The sequence below is a fragment of the Lotus japonicus genome, chromosome 1 (assembly GCF_012489685.1).
Source record: "Lotus japonicus ecotype B-129 chromosome 1, LjGifu_v1.2".
NCBI classification, from domain to species: domain Eukaryota; kingdom Viridiplantae; phylum Streptophyta; class Magnoliopsida; order Fabales; family Fabaceae; genus Lotus; species Lotus japonicus.
In genome coordinates, this window is record NC_080041.1 from 108,841,194 (window position 1) to 108,866,057 (window position 24,864).

General features: G+C 40.4%; 4 protein-coding genes across 5 annotated transcripts; 3 read left to right on the forward strand and 1 right to left on the reverse strand.

Moving 5' to 3' along the window:
- Positions 1-231: 231 nt before the first annotated feature.
- Positions 232-4,319, forward strand: LOC130729048 (protein HIGH CHLOROPHYLL FLUORESCENCE PHENOTYPE 244, chloroplastic). The gene is made up of 7 exons (XM_057580668.1): positions 232-700; positions 919-1,017; positions 1,109-1,303; positions 1,383-1,475; positions 1,554-1,649; positions 1,737-1,877; positions 3,948-4,319. Exons 1-7 carry the CDS (start codon positions 332-334, stop codon positions 4,122-4,124), a joined length of 1,170 nt encoding a protein of 389 aa, XP_057436651.1. The 5' UTR covers positions 232-331; the 3' UTR covers positions 4,125-4,319.
- Positions 4,320-6,081: 1,762 nt separating this feature from the next.
- On the forward strand, positions 6,082-7,365 carry LOC130729049 (endochitinase A2-like). The gene is made up of 2 exons (XM_057580669.1): positions 6,082-6,715; positions 6,804-7,365. Exons 1-2 carry the CDS (start codon positions 6,147-6,149, stop codon positions 7,201-7,203), a joined length of 969 nt encoding a protein of 322 aa, XP_057436652.1. The 5' UTR covers positions 6,082-6,146; the 3' UTR covers positions 7,204-7,365.
- An 8,391-nt stretch (positions 7,366-15,756) lies between these two features.
- LOC130729052 (40S ribosomal protein S3-3-like) lies at positions 15,757-17,828 on the forward strand. Its single transcript, XM_057580674.1, has 6 exons — positions 15,757-15,910; positions 16,002-16,149; positions 16,236-16,407; positions 17,116-17,170; positions 17,261-17,392; positions 17,508-17,828. Exons 1-6 carry the CDS (start codon positions 15,881-15,883, stop codon positions 17,676-17,678), a joined length of 708 nt encoding a protein of 235 aa, XP_057436657.1. The 5' UTR covers positions 15,757-15,880; the 3' UTR covers positions 17,679-17,828.
- Positions 17,829-19,050: 1,222 nt separating this feature from the next.
- Positions 19,051-24,579, reverse strand: LOC130729050 (alanine--tRNA ligase, chloroplastic/mitochondrial). Of its 2 annotated transcripts, none has more exons than XM_057580671.1 (11): positions 24,079-24,579; positions 23,634-23,812; positions 23,457-23,535; positions 23,246-23,380; positions 23,005-23,154; positions 22,764-22,874; positions 21,736-22,653; positions 21,313-21,585; positions 20,922-21,131; positions 20,108-20,265; positions 19,051-19,678 (listed from the first exon to the last, which is right to left on the reverse strand). In XM_057580671.1, exons 1-11 carry the CDS (start codon positions 24,463-24,465, stop codon positions 19,348-19,350), a joined length of 2,931 nt encoding a protein of 976 aa, XP_057436654.1. In that variant the 5' UTR covers positions 24,466-24,579; the 3' UTR covers positions 19,051-19,347. The 2 variants fall into 2 exon arrangements, with proteins under 2 accessions (XP_057436654.1, XP_057436653.1); XM_057580670.1 differs by having other exon boundaries at positions 23,005-23,157.
- Between the last annotated feature and the right edge of the window lie 285 nt (positions 24,580-24,864).

The window sequence follows — 24,864 nt, forward strand, 5'->3', positions numbered from 1 at the left end:
TTATAGAACCAAATTGATCATTGAACCAATTAAGACATCGGTTTGAGTTTCGTTAGTTGGACCACATAAGCAAAACTTAACGGTTCGGATCAAAAAGTTGGAAATAATTTTCAGGCCTAAAAATCAGAATTTGTTATATTTTGAGGGACTTAAGCTAAAAACGAAAGTGAGATGTATTTTTTTGAATAAGAAGAAAAAGAAAAAGATAATAGGGGGTGCAATCGGATGGGCATTCGACGTGGCGGAATTATGATCAGACGCAAGAAGAGAGAGTTGTTCATCTTCTCTTGTAGTCTAGTTCATGTCCAATCTCTGAAATTGAAAAGTGGAAATGGCAGTGCTGAGTCTACCAACAGCTCCTGTGAGTGTGAGTGTCCAAACATCAAGACGCTACTGCGCTGTGGTAGCGCCCACCACAGTGGTAATTCCTCTTTCCCTTCCAGGAAAAGGAAGAGGAAGAGGAAGATTGAGGGTGAGATGCAGTGCGGAAGTTGACAGCAGAGGAGGAGGAGGGGTTGTGAATATGGGCCCCGGGACTCCTGTGAGGGCAACCAACATTCTGGTGGTCGGTGCTACCGGAACCCTCGGAAGGCAGATTGTGAGGCGTGCTCTCGACGAAGGCTACGACGTTAGATGCCTCGTCCGGCCCAGGCCTGCTCCTGCTGACTTCCTTCGCGATTGGGGCGCAACCGTTGTCAATGTTAGTTAGTTAGTTAGTTAATATCAATTTTGCTTCTTGGTTTTGTTTCTGTTAGAGTCTCACTTTGGCTAGAGATATAGCGGTCTCTAGCCAATGTGAGACTCTAACCCACCGCTCTCACGCCCAGGTTGGACATCTGGAGAGTGGTATGAACATTAGTTAGTTAGTTAATATCAATTCAATTTTGCTGCATATATTCAATTCAATATTGTTCGCAGGCTGACCTCACTAAGCCAGAGACAATTCCTGCTACCTTGGTAGGCGTACATACTGTTATTGACTGCGCCACAGGTCGTCCCGAGGAGCCCATCAGAACTGTAAGTAACATTACATTGCATTGCATTCATTCACCTTTTTTTCTTTTTAATCTATTTTCCTTAACAAATCACCATTTCAATTAATTAATAGGTAGATTGGGAAGGGAAAGTTGCTCTGATACAATGTGCGAAAGCAATGGGAATTCAGAAATATGTCTTTTATTCTATCCATAACTGCGACAAGCATCCCGAGGTCCCCCTCATGGAGATCAAGTATTGCACCGAGAAGTTCCTCCGTGATTCTGGCCTCAATCACACTGTTATCCGCTTATGCGGTTTCATGCAAGTAAGTAATGCTTTCAGTTCATTTCAATTCTCTTTTATTTATCACTTATAATTCACATTCTTCTCTTCACTTGCTGCAGGGTCTTATTGGCCAGTACGCTGTGCCTATCCTTGAAGAAAAATCTGTTTGGGGAACTGATGCCCCCACCAGAATTGCTTACATGGATACTCAGGTTACTTTAATTAATCCTTACACTACACTCCTGCTTCATTTGCTACCTGCTTTCTTATCACTCTGCCTCTGCTTTTAGGATATAGCTCGCTTGACTTTTATAGCCTTGCGAAATGAAAAAATCAATGGCAATCTTCTTACGTTTGCTGGTCCTCGTGCATGGACAACCCAGGAGGTAAGTGTGTGCGTGCGTGCGTTCATGCCTTTTCCTATTTCAATTGAATGGTTTGCTGAGTCCTGATTTACCTGCCCGTGATCTTAGGTGATAACATTGTGCGAGAGGCTTGCAGGCCAAGATGCTAATGTTACTACAGTTCCTGTCTCCATTTTAAGAATCACTCGTCAGATCACAAGGTTCTTTGAGTGGACAAGTGATGTTGCTGACAGATTGGCATTTTCAGAGGTATTCATTTACTCATCGTATATATCAATATCTATGTTTTATATATGCATCTCCTTCTTCTGCATCTGTACTAATAATCTGATCTATAGTTGCTGTGCTTATGTTTTAGTTGCCTTAGTACTTGCTATTTCCATGACCTGTATTTATATTTACTTAATGTATACTGAGTGTGATAGTATGGAAGGAGAGTTGTTATGATGGGATATGCGATTTAAAATGAAGATAGCAAGACACGTGAACTGGGTAAAAAAGGAGTGACAACCAGAACCTCTTTTAAGACTCTGCCTCTTCAACACAAAGATGGGGTGATCAATGGGGTTTATAATTTATACTGTAAGGTGGACACATAAATCTGCCCCAAGCTGAAAAAAACAAAGTCAATTTTGTTTGATATCGGCTCATGCAATTAACTTTTGTTTCCTTATATTTGAAACTCAATTGGGATGTCCTAGCCTTCATGAACTATAGCACATCATCAGTAAAAGATAGGTGTGAAAAACAATCCTATAGGCCCAACTCAAATAACCAAAGCCACTCAATACCAAAACAAATAGCCTAAGCAAACAAATAAATCAAACCCAAGCCCAAACACAACAGACCCACTGACTATGTAATTTAGAACCCTAAGAGACCATTTTTAAGATTTACTTACTGTTATTATAGGATAGAACACATCATCTTGAATGGCTAATGCAAGCTGATTCATGCAAAGGACATATGTCAAATATAAATATGTACAAAGGTAATGGCCCTATATAGATTTGTACAAAGATAGTGAGTCAAAAACTTGGAAGCTTTGATCCATTCCAAAGTAAAGAAATGGTGGAGATTGACACACAATGCATTATAAGATGGATAATGATTGCTGGAAACCCAAAAGCATGAAGGGCATGTTGAAGGAAAGTACAATCAACTCTCATAAATCTTTTTGAGATCAAGTTTAAAGGCCAACTCTCCCGCCTTCCTTCACTTCATGTTTATGCATATAATGAATGACTTCCTGCAAAATCATAGCATTGTCAAATGTCCTCTTACCTGGGATAAAAGTACTCTAAGATGGGCCAATCAGATCATTAAGGTAGGAATGTAACCTATGAGCAATCACTTGTGTAATTATTTTATAGGTTACATTATAAAGGCTGAATTTAGATAATAACTTTGATTTTTAGACACCCTCACAGTAAATCTACCTCGCATACACTTAATTTTTCTTTCTATCTCTCTCTTCCACATCACATTAACTTTTATATCTTTCATCTCTCTCTCTCTTTTTCTATCTCTCATTCCCATTCGAGTTGCAGACACATTGAGCTGTCTAAGTAAACCCTTTCCAACAGATATAAATCTGTAAAGGTTGATCGGGCATCCACTTTTGGAATAAGAACAATAAGGGTCTCCTTGATGCAAGTAAATAACTAAAACAAGGTCTCACTACTCAAAAACCTAATCGTGATTCGGATCAAGATCCTCTATCCCCAAATGATGTCTCATTCTTTGTCCTACCAATGAGATTGTATCATGTCAATGAAAATTCACTCACGGAAGGTTGCCAATGTCATCTCTATTTTTTAATTGACATGTCATAATTTCACCGGTTGGGATAGGAAATGAGACACAAGTCTGTTCCTAAAAAAAACACTTGCCAAAATGATCTTCCAGAATAAATATGTTCCCCTAATTCTATAGAAAATCCAACAAAGCTCTACTTCACAAATATCAACCTGTCAAATGAATTTTTACCACTAACAAGAGATCCAAGGATACAAAAGTATCAAGTCTAGTATTCAAGTTGCTAAATATTTTAATATAGCATAAATTAAGTTTTACACATTTCAAATTGATACACCCTAGACTCTACAGTTGCAGAGTGCACAAAATTCAAAAGATTCCCTTTAAATTTCTAGGTTGTGGATATACTTCCATGAGCTCAAATGAGTAACCAATAATACTTTACCGTTTGCGGTCATTTAATTTGCAGCTCTTATTTGGTTTATATAAAGCATTTCTATTTCCTTCTATTAGTAGTAAAATATGCCTAATAACGGGCTAATTCAATGGGAAATTGTGCAGGTGCTTACCAGCGACACTATTTTCTCTGTTCCGATGGCGGAGACATATAATCTTCTTGGTGTGGATTCAAAAGATATAGTTTCATTAGAGAAGTATTTGCAGGACTACTTCAGTAACATATTGAAGAAATTGAAGGATCTTAAAGCCCAGTCAAAGCAATCAGATATTTACTTCTGAAGAAATTGAAAGCCAGGTAACATGTAGGTATTCAGACTTTCTTTTTCTTGTCTATTTAAAAACGCTCCCGTGATGTATATTATTTTTTATTTTTTTATGGGCTAACAATTGATTTTGTTTGTCAAAAATTGATGTATTCATCCCGAGAAAAAATCATTTGTATATAATATCTGGAGATAAACTATTTGATCAAAATCAAGAGTTGTTTTAGAAAGTGTTATTTCTTTTTGGTTGCACCAAGGTATTCTCATTGGTGTCGGTCATGATACTAATCCCCATGAGACACTGAGATCATATTAAGCGAGTCGATTTCTCCTAACAAGTCATTCTACATACACGCTGTCAAAGATCAAATGAAAGTGTTATTGTTTTACGATGAAAAAAATAAATGAATGTCAATAAAAATGCTATTAAGACATAGGTGGAGAATGAGTAGATAAACTAAGACTATCAGCAATGGTGTTGAAAGAGTAGTGTTGAATGTTGAAATGGGTATGTAATGGTGTTTAATGGAAGTGTTGAAAGTTGAAAGGGAGAGAGAGGAGTTGAAAAAATTCAACACTTGTGAAACCTGCGCTCGGTGACACGTGGCACGACCTGGTTGGTGAATGCCAGGTGCGTGCCACACACGCGTCGACAAGGCGCGTTAGCTACAGAACTGGCAGAAGGTGGGTCCCAGGCGACCCGGACGTGGGACGCGTGGCACGCGTCGGTTGGGCACCGATAGGCGCGTGCGTGCCACGCGTCAGAGGAGAGAGAGATGGCCTGCAGTTGGGACGCGTGTCACGTGTTGATTGGTCCGGGCGATTTTCTTTTGTCCTAATCTTTCCAACTCAATTATTTCATTCAAAAAAAAAATTAAAAAATTTATCAAAATTAATGATTTTTTTTTCTCTATAAATAGAGACTTGGTTCGTTTGATTTGGACACAGAAAAAAAAAATCAAGTTTTTCATCATCTTATTCATCTTATTATCTTTCTACTATCCCCTTTGCTTTGAAATGGATCCCAACAAGTACCATTTCAACACTCAGAATTCTTCTAACCAAATTCCCAACAATTATCAACCTCCAAATCAGTTTCCCAACAACCAAATTCCAAACAATTATCAACATCCAAGTGTTTTAATTTAATTTACGTTAAAAAAATGTTACGTTAATTTAATTTAATTTAAATAAATGAAAAAACATTAAATTAAATTAAATCGATAATAGTTTATTTAATTTAATTTTTATTGAAAATTTTAATTTTATGAAATCATAAAAAAAAAAATTAAATCAAAATATGAAATAAAAGTGGTGGGGTAGGGTGTTGAATGAAAAACCATTGGAGTGGGTAAAAGTTGAATGAAGTGTTGAACTGGAGAGAGAAGGTGATGTGGAGTGTTGGAAAGAGAAAAAGTGAAGTGTTGAAGGTGTTGAATGTTGAAACTATTGGAGATAGTCTAACTCCGACTTTAGTAGGGTTATCATCTTTGTTACGTTATCTGATATGCATCATTATGTCGGTAAAAACAAAAATCTAAAAACATAATAGTAGTATTCTCTCATGTCAGCTTTTTCACAAATATTTACTGGATCTCATCTACTCCTATTTGTTAAAAAAAAAAAAAGAACACAAAATGTCAATAAGAGAAGTGAGATTTCCCTACGATCTCATTTTGATTTGTTTAGATACACATTCATGAAGCCGCCGGGGCAAGGTCCCACATAGCATTAATTAATAGTAGTTTATATGCTGTTTTCGACCCAATTTTGTGGAAAATTGCAGCAGTGGGATGCCACAGACTGAGACAACAAAATTAATTAGGCACCAGCCGCCGCGGTTGAACGAGTCTTGCGTGGGCAAGACCCGTAACACCTGTTCGCGATATACAATTTCTTTTATTTTAAAATGTAGTAGCATTTGAGTGACGGGATTGTTTTTAATGTTGAAAATGATAGATAAATCTCATCAAAGAACTTTCTCGGATGGATATGACTATAAATAGAGAAGCGGTGAGAGTAGGAGTCAAGTGAGTAAATGATCAAAATGAAGATGAGGTTGGGAATAGCAATACTGGTGTCGTTTATACTAGTAGGATGGTGCAGGGGAGAGCAATGCGGAAGCCAAGCAGGGGGTGCTGTGTGTCCCGGTGGGATATGTTGCAGCAAATACGGGTGGTGCGGTTCAACTTCTGAGTACTGCGGCGAAGGTTGCCAGAGTCAATGTGGTGGCAGTACCGGTGGTGGTGACCTTGGGAGCATCATCTCAAGGGACACCTTCAACACGATGCTCAAGCATCGTGATGATGGAGGGTGTCCAGCTAAAGGGTTTTACACCTATGATGCTTTTATTTCAGCTGCCAAGGCTTACCCCAGCTTTGGTACCACCGGCGATACCTCCACTCGCAAAAGAGAAATTGCTGCTTTCTTCGGCCAAACTTCTCATGAAACTACTGGGGGTTGGGCTACTGCACCGGATGGCCCTTACGCTTGGGGATATTGCTTTGTTAGGGAACAAAACCCAAGTGCCTATTGCTCCCCAAGTTCTCAATGGCCTTGTGCTTCTGGCAAGCAATACTATGGTCGCGGTCCAATCCAAATCTCATGGTTTGTCTCTATTAATTATTTGAATTGTTAGTTAATGTGAAATTAATAATAAATAGTAAATTGACTTGGATTGAGTTGAGTTGATTAGGAACTACAACTATGGGCAATGCGGAAGAGCAATTGGTGCGGACTTGCTGAACAACCCAGATGCTGTAGCAACTGACGCAGTGATCTCATTCAAGACAGCGATCTGGTTCTGGATGACGGCACAATCACCGAAGCCTTCATGCCACGACGTCATCACCGGAAGATGGAGTCCATCAAGTGCTGATCAGGCAGCAGGGAGGGTTTCCGGGTACGGCACTGTCACCAACATCATCAACGGTGGACTTGAATGCGGGAAAGGGCAGGATAGCAGGGTGCAGGATCGCATAGGGTTTTATAAGAGATACTGTGACTTGCTTGGAGTTGGGTATGGCAATAACCTTGACTGTGCTTCTCAGAGACCATTTGGCTCTAATTCACAGCTCCTTCTCGACACCATCTAGTTACTTTTTGTTTTAATAAATAAATAACCTGAACATCACCAGTGCGGGTTCATTGGGTTGGGTTGGGTCTGGCCGTGACTTGTTACTGTTTCATCTCTGATCAGATCATGATCATTGATCACCTCCTATGTATGGAATAAAATAATCTGAACATTTTCTGTCTCCTTGTCTCCTTAACTGCATGATTTTTGTAGGTTAAGTTTAAAAATGTTCCTTCGCTAGAGTAAAGTTTGAGTTTAATCCATCATTTTTAAAAAAAAAAATTTACTAGTTTTAGTCTCTTATGGAATATGAGCTCTAACAACTTTATCATTTCTCACCACCATGCATATGTCACAACTCACAATGCCCACATGTTAAGTGAAAGTGATGTGTATTTTTTTTTTTCATTTAACTAGTTTTATACCCGATTGCATGGGTGCCATTTGTTATATATGAATATTCATTTGATATGGTTTTTAAATAATAATTTTATAGACTATAGACAATGATGCGAGTTTGAATGAAATTGTTGATATGTTATTATGCACTTATTAACATCTAAACTTTTAGCACTATGTAGACATTTGATATTTAAAATGAAAAGTTAATGTTTTTTTTTTAAATGAAAAGTTAATGTAAAAGGACTATTCTTTGTACGTTAAAATATGAGTATCCTCTTTGAAAGTTCTTTTATAAACATACTATAAAATGTATCACATGGATTATTTAAAGATCTTGAAATTAGAAGACACTATCATAGGTCTAATTAAGCACCCGGTTAGGGTTGAAAGTTCAATTCCAAATATGTCATCATATTAAAACCAAGACACATTTATAAGCAATAAATACGTCATGTTGGCTTTCATAGTCATGCTAAGGAATTAAAAGAAAAAGGTCATTTTGCTCCATGTTTCAAAAATATGATTATTGTGAATTTCATATTCTGAGATATAGTGTAGGTGATGTGTAATTTTTTTACTTTTTCATTTAATTTGTAGTATTTCCACATCAAAATTACTCATATTAACAGTAAATTACTCACAAAAAATCTCATTATACTAATCAATTTTCTGTTGGATTGGGCTTGGATGGTGAACTTTCACCACACTTTGAGAGAAGGCAATGCTTGTGCGGACTTTTTGGCTTAGCACGGTGTTGGGCAAGGCGAGCCTTTGGTTGTGATTGAGCAACCGCTTCCTGATTTGGGGTTGCTTCTTCTCGCAGATGCGTCAGGTGTCTCTTTGAGGACGTAGTTTTTCTCTTTTTTAGCTCATGTACCAAAAAAACACACACTAAAGTAAACACAACTTGGAATTAAACACCACAAATTTAAAAACTCTTCACACGTTCTTCATTTTTTGGGTTCTTCATCATCCTTTCTCCTTCTTCCATTCCATGATTTTTTCTCACAACAAGGAGAAGGAAACTACACCACCAACCCCTTTCCTCCTCAAAGTAAAATATAAGCAATCATGGCTGGAGCGAATTTTGCATGAGCTGCTTAAATCCTATGTGACAGCTTATGTCCACCAGAACAGTGTTTAAGAAGCAACAAAATCTACTGAAGAGGTTAAAATTCTCACTTAGTGTTTTACTCACTCCCTAAAAGCCAGTTGGGCTAAGAAATTAGCTGCATCATTTTCTCCCTTAGAATATGTTCGACCTTAACTTACCATCCCCAAGAAAACATGGATATCTAATAGCATCTCCAATGAGAGTATGTAATGTCAAATACATACTCCCACTAATATCTATTACCATTTGTTCCGGGTAAGAACATTGAGAAAGGGTGTAATCCCTAGAGAGAGAAGTGATTGCACTTAAGAGAGAGATCTAGAGAGAGAATAACTGAATTTCATGTGTGTATTCATAAAATGAGCCAAAGTCCTTTACAATTGGTATCTGCTACCTATTTATAGAGGTAGTGTTGGGCCCCCATATGCTAGTGTCCTTAATGGGCCGTGTGGGCCTGGCTGAACGAGGCCCAACCCTACTGGCTTGGGGACCCGCCACGGGGCGGTGTGAACCCTGGGCGTTGCCCCTCTAGGGGCTCGCCCAGTCCACAAGTCCACAAGACACCGAGCTCGAAGCATGAGAGCTAAGTGTGTCTTTAAGAAAACTATAACTGCCTAATGCTTATCCATCGTGTATGCAAAAAATCCAAGTCGCCAACATGGCGTGAAAAGATGAAGGGCGAGCGCCCTTGGTCCGCAAGTCCACAAGCTCGAAGCAGGAGAGCGAAGTGTGTCTTCAAAATGTGACCGCCAATCTCTGTCCCCTTGTGATTCCCCTAGCAGGTCGCACGTTGCCACTTTCCACTTGGTACGACGTTCCTCGGCTGGCGGTTTCGACCAACGCGCAGGAACTATTCCCAAGCTTCTAGTTGCAATAGCTTCCCTGCCTAGAAGATCACCTAACCACGCTACTTGGCGGGATCAACAAAGAATATATAAAGCGTGTAGGTCGCCGACATGGCGCAAATGAAACACAAACCGCTAATAGGCGCAAGGAAATACACAAATACATGAATCTCCGATTGGCGCGGGACCTAGAAAGATGGTGTACAAACGCCTACAAGATTAAGGAGTCGTGGTGGCCCGCCACATATGACGTGACTCGCTGAATAGAAGCTGGCTCGCCTGGTGACGTGGTCTCCCGCCAATCTCTCCCGCATCCGCCCCTCGTAGCATCTTCACGGATCAAGTTGCTTCCGGGGGCGAGTCCCTTAATATGGTGAAAGGACTCAACCAGTCCACAAGACACCGAGCTTGAAGCATGAGAGCATAATGTGTCTTCAAGCCGAAGTCGCCGCCGCATCGTCCTTAGGAGAAGATCCGCCCAACACGCATGCTCCTTCTCTCGCCAGAGTCCACAAGTCCACCAGACTCCGTCCAAGTCATGAGGAGTAGGAGTGTCCTCACTCGCCGCATCGCCATCACCATCTTGCTTTAGCCTGTTTCCTAATCATCAAAGAAAAATCAACCACCAAAGATGTGCTCTTATAAATCTAAGTTAAAACCAATTTTGTCAAAGAATTTTGTGCCTTATAAGAAATTAGTTTGACTTGCTCGCCACTCTCAGCGTAAGACCGCCACCATTTTGCGGTAGGTCACTACCCTCATTTTTGGCGGTAGGTCGCGACCCTTTAGCGGTAGGTCGCCATCCTCTTGCGGTAGGTCGCGACCCTCTTGCGGTAGGTCGCCACCCTTAGCGTGAGGTCGCCACCCTTTTGGCGACTTTTGTGTGTCTAAAAACTGAGTCTTACAGGTCGCCACCCATAGCGTTTGGTCGCCACCCTTTGGCATGAGGTCACCACCCTAGCGGTAGGTCGCCACCCTTGGTGTGATCGTCCCATTTCGGGACTCAAAGTGCTTTGGGTTCCAATGGCCAGTTGGATTACCAAAGCGGTGCTCAGTAGAATGGGCAATTTGTACCCCACACATCGCCAATGAATCCGGTTGTTACGTGGGCTTTTCCGGGGCTAATTTAGTTCATCGTGAAACTTGTTTCACTTTGTAACTAAATCGCGCCATCAAGAGCTTGTCCCACCCAATAACAAACCGCTTATGGAAGAGTCTTCCAAGTTTCACAAAACTTTAATGGTGTGCCTCAATTCATCCACTCCTTCTCTTTGATCCGATTTGCTCCTCTCTGTCTGAATCAAAACCAGTGAAGACAATATAACTTCTAATATCAACTTCAAAATAAGAAAATTAGGAAATACAACAACTGAGAAGGGAATCAAATGAAAGATGGAGGAAAAGTTTGAAGGAATTGGAAAATTTGTTGGCCAGCGATCTTAACCATAGCAACGCTTTACTCGCCAAACTTCCATGGCCAAAACAAAACGTGCCCACCAGAATTCCGCCGCCGGAGTAAAACGTGCTTGCCAGATTCCAACACCAACGACATTCTCCCGCCGCCGAACTCCATCGCCAACAACACTTGCTCGCCGCCTACCTTCAAAACGTGCTCGCCAAAGCCAACACGTGCTCGCCAAAGCAAACGTGCTCGCCAGAATTTGCTCACCGCCTAACTTCAACGCCGCCGACACTTGCTCGCCGAACTTCAACCGCCAAAGCAAAAGCGTGCCCGCCAGAATTCCAACGTCTCGGGATTGGCTCTGCTCCTCATGTATTGTGCTCTGGACAGATTCCTCGCCTTTGTTCTTTTCTTCGTCATTACCGATCTGCTCCCCCGTGCCTACATGCTTCCTCGATCTGAAGCTTCACCTCTGTTGACGCTCTTCATTGTCGGTCTGAACCGGGTTGCTTCGATCTGCCATCGCTGGATGCGCCTTGAAGAACTAACACACTTCTACACGCTGAATCTCGATCTGTCATTCTCTCGTGAACGCACCCTGTTCCTTCCCCTCCGCATTGCCACCGATCTGAAACTTCTCCTTTTATCGCTGCTTTTTCTCCCGTTTCGAAACCTGATCAGCTTTCTTGATCCGTCATTCTCCCGTCCACTATAGCCACTGAGTTTCATCGATTCCCTTGTGGTCGTGGGTTCGGTCCCCACAGACGGCGCCAAATGTTCCGGGTAAGAACATTGAGAAAGGGTGTAATCCCTAGAGAGAGAAGTGATTGCACTTAAGAGAGAGATCTAGAGAGAGAATAACTGAATTTCATGTGTGTATTCATAAAATGAGCCAAAGTCCTTTACAATTGGTATCTGCTACCTATTTATAGAGGTAGTGTTGGGCCCCCATATGCTAGTGTCCTTAATGGGCCGTGTGGGCCTGGCTGAACGAGGCCCAACCCTACTGGCTTGGGGACCCGCCACGGGGCGGTGTGAACCCTGGGCGTTGCCCCTCTAGGGGCTCGCCCAGTCCACAAGTCCACAATGAAGTGTGTTAGTTCTTCAAGGCGCATCCAGCAATGGCAGATCGAAGCAACCCGGTTCAGACCGACAATGAAGAGCGTCAACAGAGGTGAAGCTTCAGATCGAGGAAGCATGTAGGCACGGGGGAGCAGATCGGTAATGACGAAGAAAAGAACAAAGGCGAGGAATCTGTCCAGAGCACAATACATGAGGAGCAGAGCCAATCCCGAGACGTTGGAATTCTGGCGGGCACGCTTTTGCTTTGGCGGTTGAAGTTCGGCGAGCAAGTGTCGGCGGCGTTGAAGTTAGGCGGTGAGCAAATTCTGGCGAGCACGTTTGCTTTGGCGAGCACGTGTTGGCTTTGGCGAGCACGTTTTGAAGGTAGGCGGCGAGCAAGTGTTGTTGGCGATGGAGTTCGGCGGCGGGAGAATGTCGTTGGTGTTGGAATCTGGCAAGCACGTTTTACTCCGGCGGCGGAATTCTGGTGGGCACGTTTTGTTTTGGCCATGGAAGTTTGGCGAGTAAAGCGTTGCTATGGTTAAGATCGCTGGCCAACAAATTTTCCAATTCCTTCAAACTTTTCCTCCATCTTTCATTTGATTCCCTTCTCAGTTGTTGTATTTCCTAATTTTCTTATTTTGAAGTTGATATTAGAAGTTATATTGTCTTCACTGGTTTTGATTCAGACAGAGAGGAGCAAATCGGATCAAAGAGAAGGAGTGGATGAATTGAGGCACACCATTAAAGTTTTGTGAAACTTGGAAGACTCTTCCATAAGCGGTTTGTTATTGGGTGGGACAAGCTCTTGATGGCGCGATTTAGTTACAAAGTGAAACAAGTTTCACGATGAACTAAATTAGCCCCGGAAAAGCCCACGTAACAACCGGATTCATTGGCGATGTGTGGGGTACAAATTGCCCATTCTACTGAGCACCGCTTTGGTAATCCAACTGGCCATTGGAACCCAAAGCACTTTGAGTCCCGAAATGGGACGATCACACCAAGGGTGGCGACCTACCGCTAGGGTGGTGACCTCATGCCAAAGGGTCGCGACCAAACGCTATGGGTGGCGACCTGTAAGACTCAGTTTTTAAACACACAAAAGTCGCCAAAAGGGTGGCGACCTCACGCTAAGGGTGGCGACCTACCGCAAGAGGGTCGCGACCTACCGCAAGAGGATGGCGACCTACCGCTAAAGGGTCGCGACCTACCGCCAAAAATGAGGGTAGCGACCTACCGCAAAATGGTGGCGGTCTTACGCTGAGAGTGGCGAGCAAGTCAAACTAATTTCTTATAAGGCACAAAATTCTTTGACAAAATTGGTTTTAACTTAGATTTATAAGAGCACATCTTTGGTGGTTGATTTTTCTTTGATGATTAGGAAACAGGCTAAAGCAAGATGGTGATGGCGATGCGGCGAGTGAGGACACTCCTACTCCTCATGACTTGGACGGAGTCTGGTGGACTTGTGGACTCTGGCGAGAGAAGGAGCATGCGTGTTGGGCGGATCTTCTCCTAAGGACGATGCGGCGGCGACTTCGGCTTGAAGACACATTATGCTCTCATGCTTCAAGCTCGGTGTCTTGTGGACTGGTTGAGTCCTTTCACCATATTAAGGGACTCGCCCCCGGAAGCAACTTGATCCGTGAAGATGCTACTAGGGGCGGATGCGGGAGAGATTGGCGGGAGACCACGTCACCAGGCGAGCCAGCTTCTATTCAGCGAGTCACGTCATATGTGGCGGGCCACCACGACTCCTTAATCTTGTAGGCGTTTGTACACCATCTTTCTAGGTCCCGCGTCAATCGGAGATTCATGTATTTGTGTATTTCCTTGCGCCTATTAGCGGTTTGTGTTTCATTTGCGCCATGTCGGCGACCTACACGCTTTATATATTCTTTGTTGATCCCGCCAAGTAGCGTGGTTAGGTGATCTTCTAGGCAGGGAAGCTATTGCAACTAGAAGCTTGGGAATAGTTCCTGCGCGTTGGTCGAAACCGCCAGCCGAGGAACGCCGTACCAAGTGGAAAGTGGCAACGTGCGACCTGCTTGGGGAATCACAAGGGGACAGAGATTGGCGGTCACATTTTGAAGACACACTTCGCTCTCCTGCTTCGAGCTTGTGGACTTGCGGACCAAGGGCGCTCGCCCTTCATCTTTTCACGCCATGTTGGCGACTTGGATTTTTTGCATACACGATGGATAAGCATTAGGCAGTTATAGTTTTCTTAAAGACACACTTAGCTCTCATGCTTCGAGCTCGGTGTCTTGTAGACTTGTGGACTGGGCGAGCCCCTAGAGGGGCAACGCCCAGGGTTCACACCGCCCCGTGGCGGGTCCCCAAGCCAGTAGGGTTGGGCCTCGTTCAGCCAGGCCCACACGGCCCATTAAGGACACTAGCATATGGGGGCCCAACACTACCTCTATAAATAGGTAGCAGATACCAATTGTAAAGGACTTTGGCTCATTTTATGAATACACACATGAAATTCAGTTATTCTCTCTCTAGATCTCTCTCTTAAGTGCCTCTAGATCTCTCTCTTAAGTGCAATCACTTCTCTCTCTAGGGATTACACCCTTTCTCAATGTTCTTACCCGGAACACCATTGGAGCATATTTTTAATTCCAACATGGCTAGTGAGGGTATGTGAGAGTAGATACTCAATTTAGTCATGAAAAGTGTGTTTGCATTTATTATTGCTTAATGTAAAAGGTTTAAAGAAACTTGCAATTAATAAAATAATTTTTTTATATAAACTTTTAAGAGTTGTTGGGTTTGAGTAAAAATTAATAAAATGATGTAGATGACGTGACATTATTGGGAGTTGTAAAAAGTAAAATGTAAATACTTTAGTGAATATCATCGTTAAAGATGCTCTAAATCATGTGATCTTATCCATTTCCCAATACGTTGAAACATCAACATTATTCTAAACACTTTCACCACATTAATACAATCAAGAACACATAAAATATCCTTATAATCGAGCTCCAAAGTATGCTTCAAACAATTTTTCGCAACCATAACTTCAGTAGGGACTGGTATAGATAACCTAATTGAAACTTGATGGTACAAAACTTCTCAACTCCAGAGTTCAAATTCTACTGGTAACACAACATTCAAAAAAAAAATTAAGAAGATGTTGTAGGAACCTACTAGTCTGCATTGCACCTACTTAAACGATGCGTGTATCTAAGGCTATCAGTAAGAACCACGAGAGATCTAGTCAATCGCGATCGGATTCCATTGGCACAATCAAACCTCCTTGTTGTATCCTGTGGTTTTCCTCAAGGTATAGGGAGGAAAAAAAAGTTAAGAAGATATTGTAAAAAATGATCTCACACTCAATAATATCTCTCATAATTTGATTTTTGATCGAGCTCGATGACGTAATGTGATCCATATAACCGATCTCACTTTGTGGGATAATGCTTTTGTAATCATTATTATGGTTGTTAGTTATAACACAAAATGCAAAGCTGAAATTCAAAATAAAATGTATATAGATGTTATATTTTTATAAAAGCATTCTCAATTTAATATATATATATATATAAATAAATAAGTACAAATATTATATAATTATAAGTTTATCATACATTTGCAAAATAAAAATGCAGTGTCAAATTAAAAAAAAAATATTATGAATTTATATTTTTAGCTAAAAGTCACTCATTCCTTGAGAAAAAATTCAGGTAATCTGGTCCGTTGGATACGAAGCCCAAAAATGTGTGGGTCGTTGGATTGGCTTCCCATTGACAAATAAATAGGAGCATTTTCTGAGGCAAAGCAGATTAGGGTTTGTGTTGCTCCAGAGCTGCGGTGGTTGCGGTCGTCCTGTGTTACACTTCCTTCCGAACTCTGAACCATGGCAACTCAAATGAGCAAGAAGAGAAAGGTGAATGAATCAATCGAAACTCACCCTTCATTCATTGTTCTCCTTAGTTTGATCTGTGTTGTTAATATAATTTTTGTGTTTGTGTGTGTAGTTTGTGGCTGATGGCGTTTTCTTCGCTGAACTGAACGAGGTTCTCACCCGCGAGCTCGCTGAGGACGGTTACTCCGGTGTGGAGGTTAGGGTTACTCCGGTGAAAACTGAGATCATCATCAGAGCCACTCGAACCCAAGCCGTTCTAGGTACTACATACATACACTGATACACACATTCAATTTTTCAATTTTTTTGTTGCGCTGATTTTGGAATCTGATTATGTATTTGATAGGTGAGAAGGGTAGGAGAATTAGGGAGCTTACCTCAGTGGTATCGAAGAGGTTCAAGTTTCCTGAAAACAGTGTGGAACTCTATGCTGAAAAGGTTAACAACAGAGGCCTTTGTGCCATTGCCCAAGCCGAGTCTCTCCGCTACAAGCTCCTTGGTGGCCTCGCCGTAAGGAGGTATTTGCTAAATGAATCTTATTGGTTTATTGTGATGGGCATTGCATTCAATTTAATCTTAGTGTGTCGATGTTGATAATTACGAATAACATGATTAAAGATATACTACTGCAACCCAGTAACTGATGTCTTGTGCATTGATGTTTTATTAACATAAGGCGGAGAGGGTTCTTTTCTTGCTTTTGCTTTAATGCATTTGTGCAATATTTGTTGGCTGGTAGTTTTGTTAAAATTATTCGTAGGGTGTGTTTGGTTCCACATAGGGGAGGGGGGGGGCGAAGAAATTTTGATTCTTATCATGTTTGGTTAAGAGGGGGGGGGGAGAGGAGGTGAGGGGACATAACCCCTTTCTTTTGTGGTTCATGATGGGAGGGGAAGGATTTTAAAACAAAGTTACATTACTTCATGAAATATTTACCCTTCAATTCCCCCACCCCACATTTGGAGGGGATGCAAAATTGAGTTATGAGGGGTTTCACCCCTCTCCATTCCCCTCCTTAAAATTGAACCAAATAAGTTTTAGAAAACCCCTCTCCTCCTCCTTTCCCTTCCAGTCCCCTCCAACCAAACACTATGTTATATTATGTGTGGCGGTGTGTTCTTGAGTACTGGTTTTTTTAACACTTTCTGTTTTAATCTGCTTGAATACAATGCTTGTGTTTATGGTCATATTACTTACAATTCATGTCTCATGCTTTTTTGTTGCAGGGCTTGCTATGGTGTTTTGAGATTTGTTATGGAAAGTGGAGCCAAGGGATGTGAGGTTTGTTCTACAGAAGCAGCTTTGAACTCCTATTTTTTTGTATTGCTTCAAGTAATGACCTGCTTGCAATTGCTTTTGTAATTTGAGCAGGTGATTGTTAGTGGAAAACTGAGAGCACAGAGAGCCAAATCTATGAAGTTCAAGGATGGGTACATGATTTCTTCTGGGCAACCAGTCAAGGATTACATTGACTCTGCAGTGAGACATGTGCTCCTCAGACAGGTTTGCTTCACTTCGTAGATACCTAATTAGAAGTTTTTCTGGCCCTAGTATTTTCAAGCTCATTTTTTTCAATTATGCAGTGATGGTACTGATAATTTTTCTTACTATCTAATAGGGTGTACTTGGTATCAAGGTTAAGATTATGCTTGACTGGGATCCTAAAGGGAAACAGGGTCCTAAAACTCCCCTCCCTGATATTGTTACAATCCACTCTCCGAAGGAGGAAGACGAATACATTCAGCCTGCTGCTGTTTCGGCAAGTGATATCGAGGTCCCTGTTGCATGAAAATGTAATAGTTGAGTGCCTAGTTTCTTTCATGCACTATTTGTTGTCAAAGACTTAGTTCAAAATTTTGTAGTTTCGTTAATGCCTTTTAAAAATTCTTATACTCAATTGCAACTATTTAAGCATCAATCTTTTTTTTTCATTACCTCATGGGAAACGCCTAATACGCTGCAGTAAAATATGAACCTTCCTTTGTTAAGAATCTTGTTATAAGCAGTTATGCCAAACACTCACTAGAATCTTCTCCTCACCCTTTACCCTCACCCCCATTTCCTCTTGTGAAATGCATTATTTAGCGTTTTGCTAATAATGGCCTTCCCACTAATGTGCTTTGATTATATAGACATCTGATATTGATGTTGTATGTGTCGCATTAAGGCAGTGTGTGTGGATCATGTCTTTTGAAATTATCCTCTTGAAAAGTCTATTTGGTGTAAGCTTTTTCCGAATGACGAGCTAGTTGTCTTCTTTTGTTAAGAATTCTTGTTAGAGAGAATGTGTTGGATACTTCGAACATAACTGGTGTGTTGAGTGAAATTTAGTTTTAGTGTTACCTTGGTTTCCGTGTTGAAGCGTAGGAACACTTGTTTTTTAATGATACCTTAGCAAGTCTTATTAATATGTGCAATGAGATTATGGCTAATGTGTGTATCATTAAAAAGACTATATGGAAGTCACTTGTAAATTGTGTTAGGGGGAACTTGTCCAAATTTTATGGCATTCGTTGATCCCCCCTTAGGATGAAGATTTGGTAAAGCTTAATTTGATGGTGCTTTTTCTTCGTCAACAAATATAGTAGCTTGTGGTGGAATAGTTTGGGAACATTTCGGTGCTTTTGTTCTTGCGTTTTCCAGTATGTTGGCCACGTGTACTGCTTTACATGCTGAACTTTAAGGGATTTTAACATATTTGAGGTTGTTGGAAGAGATTGGTTATCAGCAGATGTTTATTGAGTCTGATTCTCCTTATGAGATGGGTTGTGGGAACTCTCATTCTTGTGCTGTTTTGATTCATTTGATTGAATCTCTCCTAAGAAGATTTGTTGCTATTAGCTCGAGCTATACCTTTAGAGAAGCTAACACGGTTGTGAATGCATTTACTAAACATGACTTATCCTTGTCTATCCCCATGAAAGCTTGAGTTTCTTCCAGCTTTTTGTTATGTCTCTTTTTTATTATATTGTGTTGCTACAATTTATCGTAGAGGGTTATACTGTTATAGGAGTTTTTATGTTTCTTTATGTTGCTTGGGCGTGAGCCCTCTTCACTCATCGAAAATAAATCAGAATTTTTCGTAAAGAGTTGTTCAAGCTAATTTATGTTTATGTTACTGGACCTTCAAACCATTAGATATGAAGTCTTTAGCTGTAATATCAAGAAAAAAAGGCGTAAGTACACTTAGCTTCCATTCATGTACTGTGAAAAATTATAAAGTCCTGCATCCAATTTGAGCGCATGCCAAAAAACTACAAGTTGGATCAGATCTCAGAAGAATAAAGTCACAAGGATAGCCAACATTTTACAAGAGCTCCACCACTTTGAATCTTCCATTATAAGCCTCCCATTATTGGAAATAACATCGTTACTTGAGTTCTAGTCCTCAGAAAAAGAATCAATATCTTCTGTTCTTCTAGCATGAAAATATTTGCCTGGTGTATTTGAATTCAGTTTCATTTTTCAGATAGAGTAGCTATCAGCTCGGATTTTGCCTTCTCGAGAGCACTGGTCAAGTTTTCAGGCTTCCTCCCACCAGCCTGAGCAAAATTAGGCCTTCCACCTCCGCCGCCACCACATAACTTTGCTATTTGCCCAATAAACTTACCTGCCTGAATCCCTCGATCAACCACCCCTGGAGTAAAAGCAGCCACTAGACTAACCTTCCCTTCACCTGGACATGAGCCCAGTACAACAGCTGCTGGATCTGTTAGTGTTTCCACTAGATATTCTGCGGCACTTTTAAGTGACTCAGCATCCACATCATCCAAACACTCAACTAGTACTCTGAAATTTCAATAGATAAATAAAGATTTCACATCTAATCAAATGATCAATCGATTAATTAATTTTCGAAGATTTCTTTTTAGTCCTACCAACTTTGAACAAGATATGGAAATATACATACAAAGAACATCATGTCAATTTCTGGTTATTTGTGGGCATTCACAGAAATATAACAATCAATTATATGACACAACACCTCTGCTTCTTAATTGTCACGACATGATAAACTTAAATGTTCAAAAGTTGAAAGACTTATATATCAAAGAAAACATCATTCACCTTCTCCCTGAGTTATATACAGTAGTTAGTACACCTTAGTAATATTAAATTGTGTCACCAGAAAAGATTTTTCAGGCTGTTAGCAAGGGAGAAAGCCAGTCCTCTCCCAAATGATATATTAACATATACAACAATATGGAGAAATATTACCTGTACTGTTTTGAATTCCCGATCAACAATGCCTTGCTTGCAATAGCCGAAGCTTTGTAGACTGCTGCTTTTGCACGCATAGCAGAAATTTCATTTCTTGCTATACGCAACTCCTCTAAAAGGTTTTCTATCCTTGCCGTTACCTCTTCAGGTTTAACCTTCATAAGGTGATTAAAAGTGATTGAAGAAATGGCATATGCAGAAAATGATCAAGTCAACCAAACCCGGCTATATTTATTTTATTAAGAAAATAGAATAAAGATTATAGACATAAAGGAAATACTAAGTATTTGAGCAACATATGCAATAATGACCCCAAATATACAACCACTTAAGACGGTCAGAAAGTTCATTATCTGGCATGCTTAATCCATAATGAAACAACAAGTTAATCCTTATAAGGCATAAAGGAAATGCAAATACCCAGGTATTTTAGTAACATGTGCTTCTTTCTTCCAGGTTATGATCAATGGCTATCTTGTGCAAAATATGGTCTTTTCTTTCATCGCTAGGAAAGTCTACAGAGTTATAGGATATTAGGATCAAGACTTAGGATAACCCTTTCCCATTTACCATTGAGCATTGTATCTCTAAATTTGTTCATCACAAATAGGTAAACAAAAGAATGCTTACGTTCACACATTTATATAATTAAAAACTGGCTACATTAGTCTTATGACACATGGATATTAACACGACAAAAAAACTATGGTCCATGTAGATGACAATGAATATTAATTGGTTCTCTAGAAATTGGATAATAGATATCCAAAACTTAAGCAGGATTGTGAAGAGCCAAAGATCATGAACATACTTTGAGAGTGGAACATAGTTGCTTGAGATAAAAATCTCGAGAATTGACATATTCAATGCAAGCTTCCCCAGCTACAGCTTCTATACGCCTTATTCCAGATGCAATACCCTGCTCTGAGATTATTTTAAAACCACGAATTTCAGAAGTATTACCGACATGAGTCCCTCCACAAAGTTCAAGTGATACACCAGGAACGTCTACAACACGTACCTGCAGCACACAAAGTTTGAAGGCTACAAGAGGCTGTACACACCATATCAACTAAAAAGAAAATATCATATATATATATATATATATTTATAATCCTTTCCCTGATTGTCAAGAGGTAGTTATTCATAATCAATTGAACAATAAAGTTCAATATAAAAAAGTTTGTGTAGTATAATACTACCTCTTCTCCATATTTTTCTCCAAACATTGCAATAGCTCCAGCTCTTTTTGCATCACTAAGAGGCATCACTTTAGTTTGAAGAAGTACCGCATCCTCAATCCATCCATTGATCAGCACTTCTATTTCTGCAAGCTCACTGTCGAGAAGTGGTCGGTGGAAGTTGAAATCAAATCTCAGACGATCAAATGCCACCAAAGAACCAGCTTGCGAGGTCTCCTGACCAATGACTTTTTTAAGAGCAGCTTGTAGTAAATGAGTAGCAGTATGATGAACCTACAAAGCACCAATTCCATTTACCATAATCTTGAGCTTGTAAGCTTGAAACTTGGAACTATGATGATGTAAAGATTTATCTTTATCAAATTTTATGAGCAAGGATTCACCAGACAAGTAAATGAAATGGTAAGCTTGCAATTCTTGTACCTTAGCACGGTGCCTCAGCTTTACATCCACTGCTGCTTCCACTTCTATTCCAACCTCCACAACACCCTTTCGGACTGTACCCTTGTGAACAAATATGTTACCTAAAGATTTCTGAACATCTATTATCTCTACAACAGCTTTTTGTTGATTCTCATCCCCTGAAATATATAGAAAACCATGATCTCCAATTTGTCCCCCTGATTCAGCATAAAATGGAGTCTTGTTCAGCAAAATTTCCACATTACTCCCTTCACTAACCTGCACAGCTGGATCACCATTTACCACCAGGCTTTCTACAATTGCTTTACAATAAAGACTGTCATACCCAATAAATTCAGTGTCAGGTACATTTTCTGCAATATTTGCCCCATTTCCAATGGAAAGTTTGACAGTATTATGTGCAGCTTGAGATTGACGCCTTTGCTTATCCATCTCCATCTCAAAGCCATTCATATCAATACTCACGCCACGTTCTTCAGCCACTTCTTTTGTGATCTCCATTGGGAATCCATAAGTATCGTACAAAAGGAACACATCTTCACCAGCTAGGCAAGGTACAGTTCCATTTCTTCCGGCACTTGATAAAGCACCAGCAAGCTTCTCCTCAAGCAACTTCTCTCCTCTCTCTAGGGTCTGCACAAACCGAAGCTCTTCTCTCTTTAACTCCTCAAGGATACGGGGTGATCTGTTTTTCACATCAGCATCAATGTGTGTACTCAACTCCACTACTTTCTCAGCAATAATAGGTACAAATGCTCCTTCAGGGTCTCCTTTACCATCACCCTTTATACCAAGCAACCTGCCTGTACGAACAACCCTTCTGATAAGCCGCCGAACAACATAACCTCTCCCCACATTTGATGGGACAACACCATCAGAGATGAGAAACACAATTGCACGCATGTGATCTCCTATAATCTAGATAAATTGAAAAAAGAAAAAGAAATGATAATACATAAAAGTAATAAGAAATATGGTTGAAATAAGCTATTGAAAATTGTACCTTGTTTGGAGATAATCATACTTACTTTCAGATTTCTCTTTGTAAGATCATCAGAAATGCTATACGAAACATTTGCCAATTCAGAGGCCTTCTCTATGATGGGGAAAATCAAGTCAGTTTCATAATTGTTGGGAACCTGCAGTATACACTGAATAAATATAAAAAGGACTTGAGGAGCAAATGAAACGACAGTTCTAGTGAGAGGTAGAAATAGTTGTAGAGCAACATAAATGTTAACTTTCAAAACAAGTGAAATCCTTGTATACCTTTTGAAGAATGCGAGCCATACGCTCCAATCCAAGTCCAGTATCTATGTTCTTCTGCTTTAGAGGTTCAAGAGAACCATCATCTTTTTTGTTGTATTGCATGAATACTAGATTGTAGAACTCTATAAATCTGGTATCGTCACCAAGATCCTGCTTTCATCCCCCAATATGTAAAAGATGGGAAAACACCAGTCATTGAAATGATTTAGAATAACAAAATCTCAAACTAAATCATACTCACAGCATCCATGTATCCCCTCTCAGGATGAAAATCATAATAAATTTCTGAGCAAGGGCCACAGGGACCTGTAACTCCACTAGTCCAGAAGTTGTCCTCTTCACCCAACCTCTTTATACGCTCAACGGGGACACCGACCTGCACAGAGCAGAGCCAATTAATATCAAAGGCCATAGGGAGGGAAAATAAGATGATTGATGGAATTTGAGGTAACCTCATGAGACCAGAGGTGAAAAGCCTCATCATCATTTTCATAAACACTAATCCATAATCTGTCTGGTGGGAGACCAAACCTAAAAGACAAAGACAGTGATTGAGTGAGGATATGAAGACAAGGAAAGATGTATGCTGCATAAATGGAATAGAATAGAAGCAAAATGAAAATACTGACTCTAAGGTAGAGAGCTCCCATGCCCATTGAATAGCTTGTTTTTTGAAGTAATCACCAAAGCTGAAGTTACCAAGCATCTCAAAAAAGGTTTGATGTCGAGAAGTAAGGCCAACGTTGTTGATATCGTTAGTACGTATGCACCTTTGAGAAGTAGTAGCACGAGATACTTGCCTGGGAATCTAAATCAACGAAAACGAAGGAATGAATGATTGGTTTTTTTTATAGACAAATGTTAGTCGTTAGTAATGTTAGTAAATTAGTCTATTCTCAGGGTTCGAACACCGGACCCTTCACCCTTTATCTCACTCAACCGTTATGCCCCCTAGCTCTTACTTACCACTTAGCTCGGTTGGAATGAATGATTGGTGATGGTGGTAAGACTAAGAGAAGAAGTAAATGGATAAGAAAAGCAATGAATGAAGCAATTAGCATACCTGGTGCTTACCTTGCCTAGGAAGATAGGCTTGAACTGAAGCATGCCAGCGATAGTGAGGAGGACGGTGGGATCATCTGGGATGAGAGAAGCACTGGGAAGAACCTTGTGACCACGGGAAGCATAGAAACGGAGAAACCTGTCACGAATGGAATCTCCACTCACTGTGAGCAACTCTTCTTGTTCTTGTTCTTGTTCTTCAGGAAGGGACTGTGCCTGCGAATTCGATGATGTGCGAAAGCGAAAGCGAAAACGATGTCGAGGTCGAGGTAGTAGTAGTATTTGTTGTTTGGGCGAGAGAAATCCAAAAGAAGAAGAAGAAGAAGAAGAAGAAGTAAGAGTGGTCGGAAGAAGAGCAAGTTTTGGAATGTGCAACAGTTGAAACGCTAAACCTTCCATGACAACCACAACCACCAACTCGCGGTGGAATAACGGATAAGCAACCACCCAATCCAAACCAAAGCCTCTCTTATACTCTCCTCTGGCTTCTCCTCACCTCACAGTACAGCCAATTAACTTCAACCTGTTTACTTATATGCTCTGTTTGGTTCGCTGTAGACAGGAGAAAGTAATATAAGTGGAAAATGATTTTATTTTTATCTTGTTTGGATTAAGGGAAAAAAGAGAGAATCACATTCTAACCATAAATATATAAATCTTTTTAAATAAGTGTGACCATGTGCATATTAGAGTTCACCTTATTATTATTATTATTATTATTATTATTATTATTATTATTATTATTATTATGAGTAACAAAATAATGTTAACCGATTCGTAACAACTAAATAATTTTAT

Bases quoted from the DNA above. Each gene is read 5' to 3' on its own strand.
- LOC130729052 (XM_057580674.1), top strand. From the start codon at position 15,881: ATGGCAACTCAAATGAGCAAGAAGAGAAAG. The intron at 16,150-16,235 runs GTACTACATACA...TGTATTTGATAG, and splicing joins TCGAACCCAAGCCGTTCTAG to GTGAGAAGGGTAGGAGAATT. The intron at 16,408-17,115 runs GTATTTGCTAAA...TTTTTGTTGCAG, and splicing joins GGTGGCCTCGCCGTAAGGAG to GGCTTGCTATGGTGTTTTGA.
- LOC130729050 (XM_057580670.1), bottom strand. From the start codon at position 24,465: ATGGAAGGTTTAGCGTTTCAACTGTTGCACATTCCAAAACTTGCTCTT. The intron at 22,875-23,004 runs GTATACAAGGAT...TGTATACTGCAG, and splicing joins TGGCTCGCATTCTTCAAAAG to GTTCCCAACAATTATGAAAC. The intron at 21,132-21,312 runs GTAGTATTATAC...TGTGTGCTGCAG, and splicing joins GAGAAAAATATGGAGAAGAG to GTACGTGTTGTAGACGTTCC.
- LOC130729048 (XM_057580668.1), top strand. From the start codon at position 332: ATGGCAGTGCTGAGTCTACCAACAGCTCCTGTGAGTGTGAGTGTCCAA. The intron at 701-918 runs GTTAGTTAGTTA...TATTGTTCGCAG, and splicing joins GGGGCGCAACCGTTGTCAAT to GCTGACCTCACTAAGCCAGA. The intron at 1,650-1,736 runs GTAAGTGTGTGC...CCGTGATCTTAG, and splicing joins GTGCATGGACAACCCAGGAG to GTGATAACATTGTGCGAGAG.
- LOC130729049 (XM_057580669.1), top strand. From the start codon at position 6,147: ATGATCAAAATGAAGATGAGGTTGGGAATAGCAATACTGGTGTCGTTT. The intron at 6,716-6,803 runs GTTTGTCTCTAT...TGAGTTGATTAG, and splicing joins GGTCCAATCCAAATCTCATG to GAACTACAACTATGGGCAAT.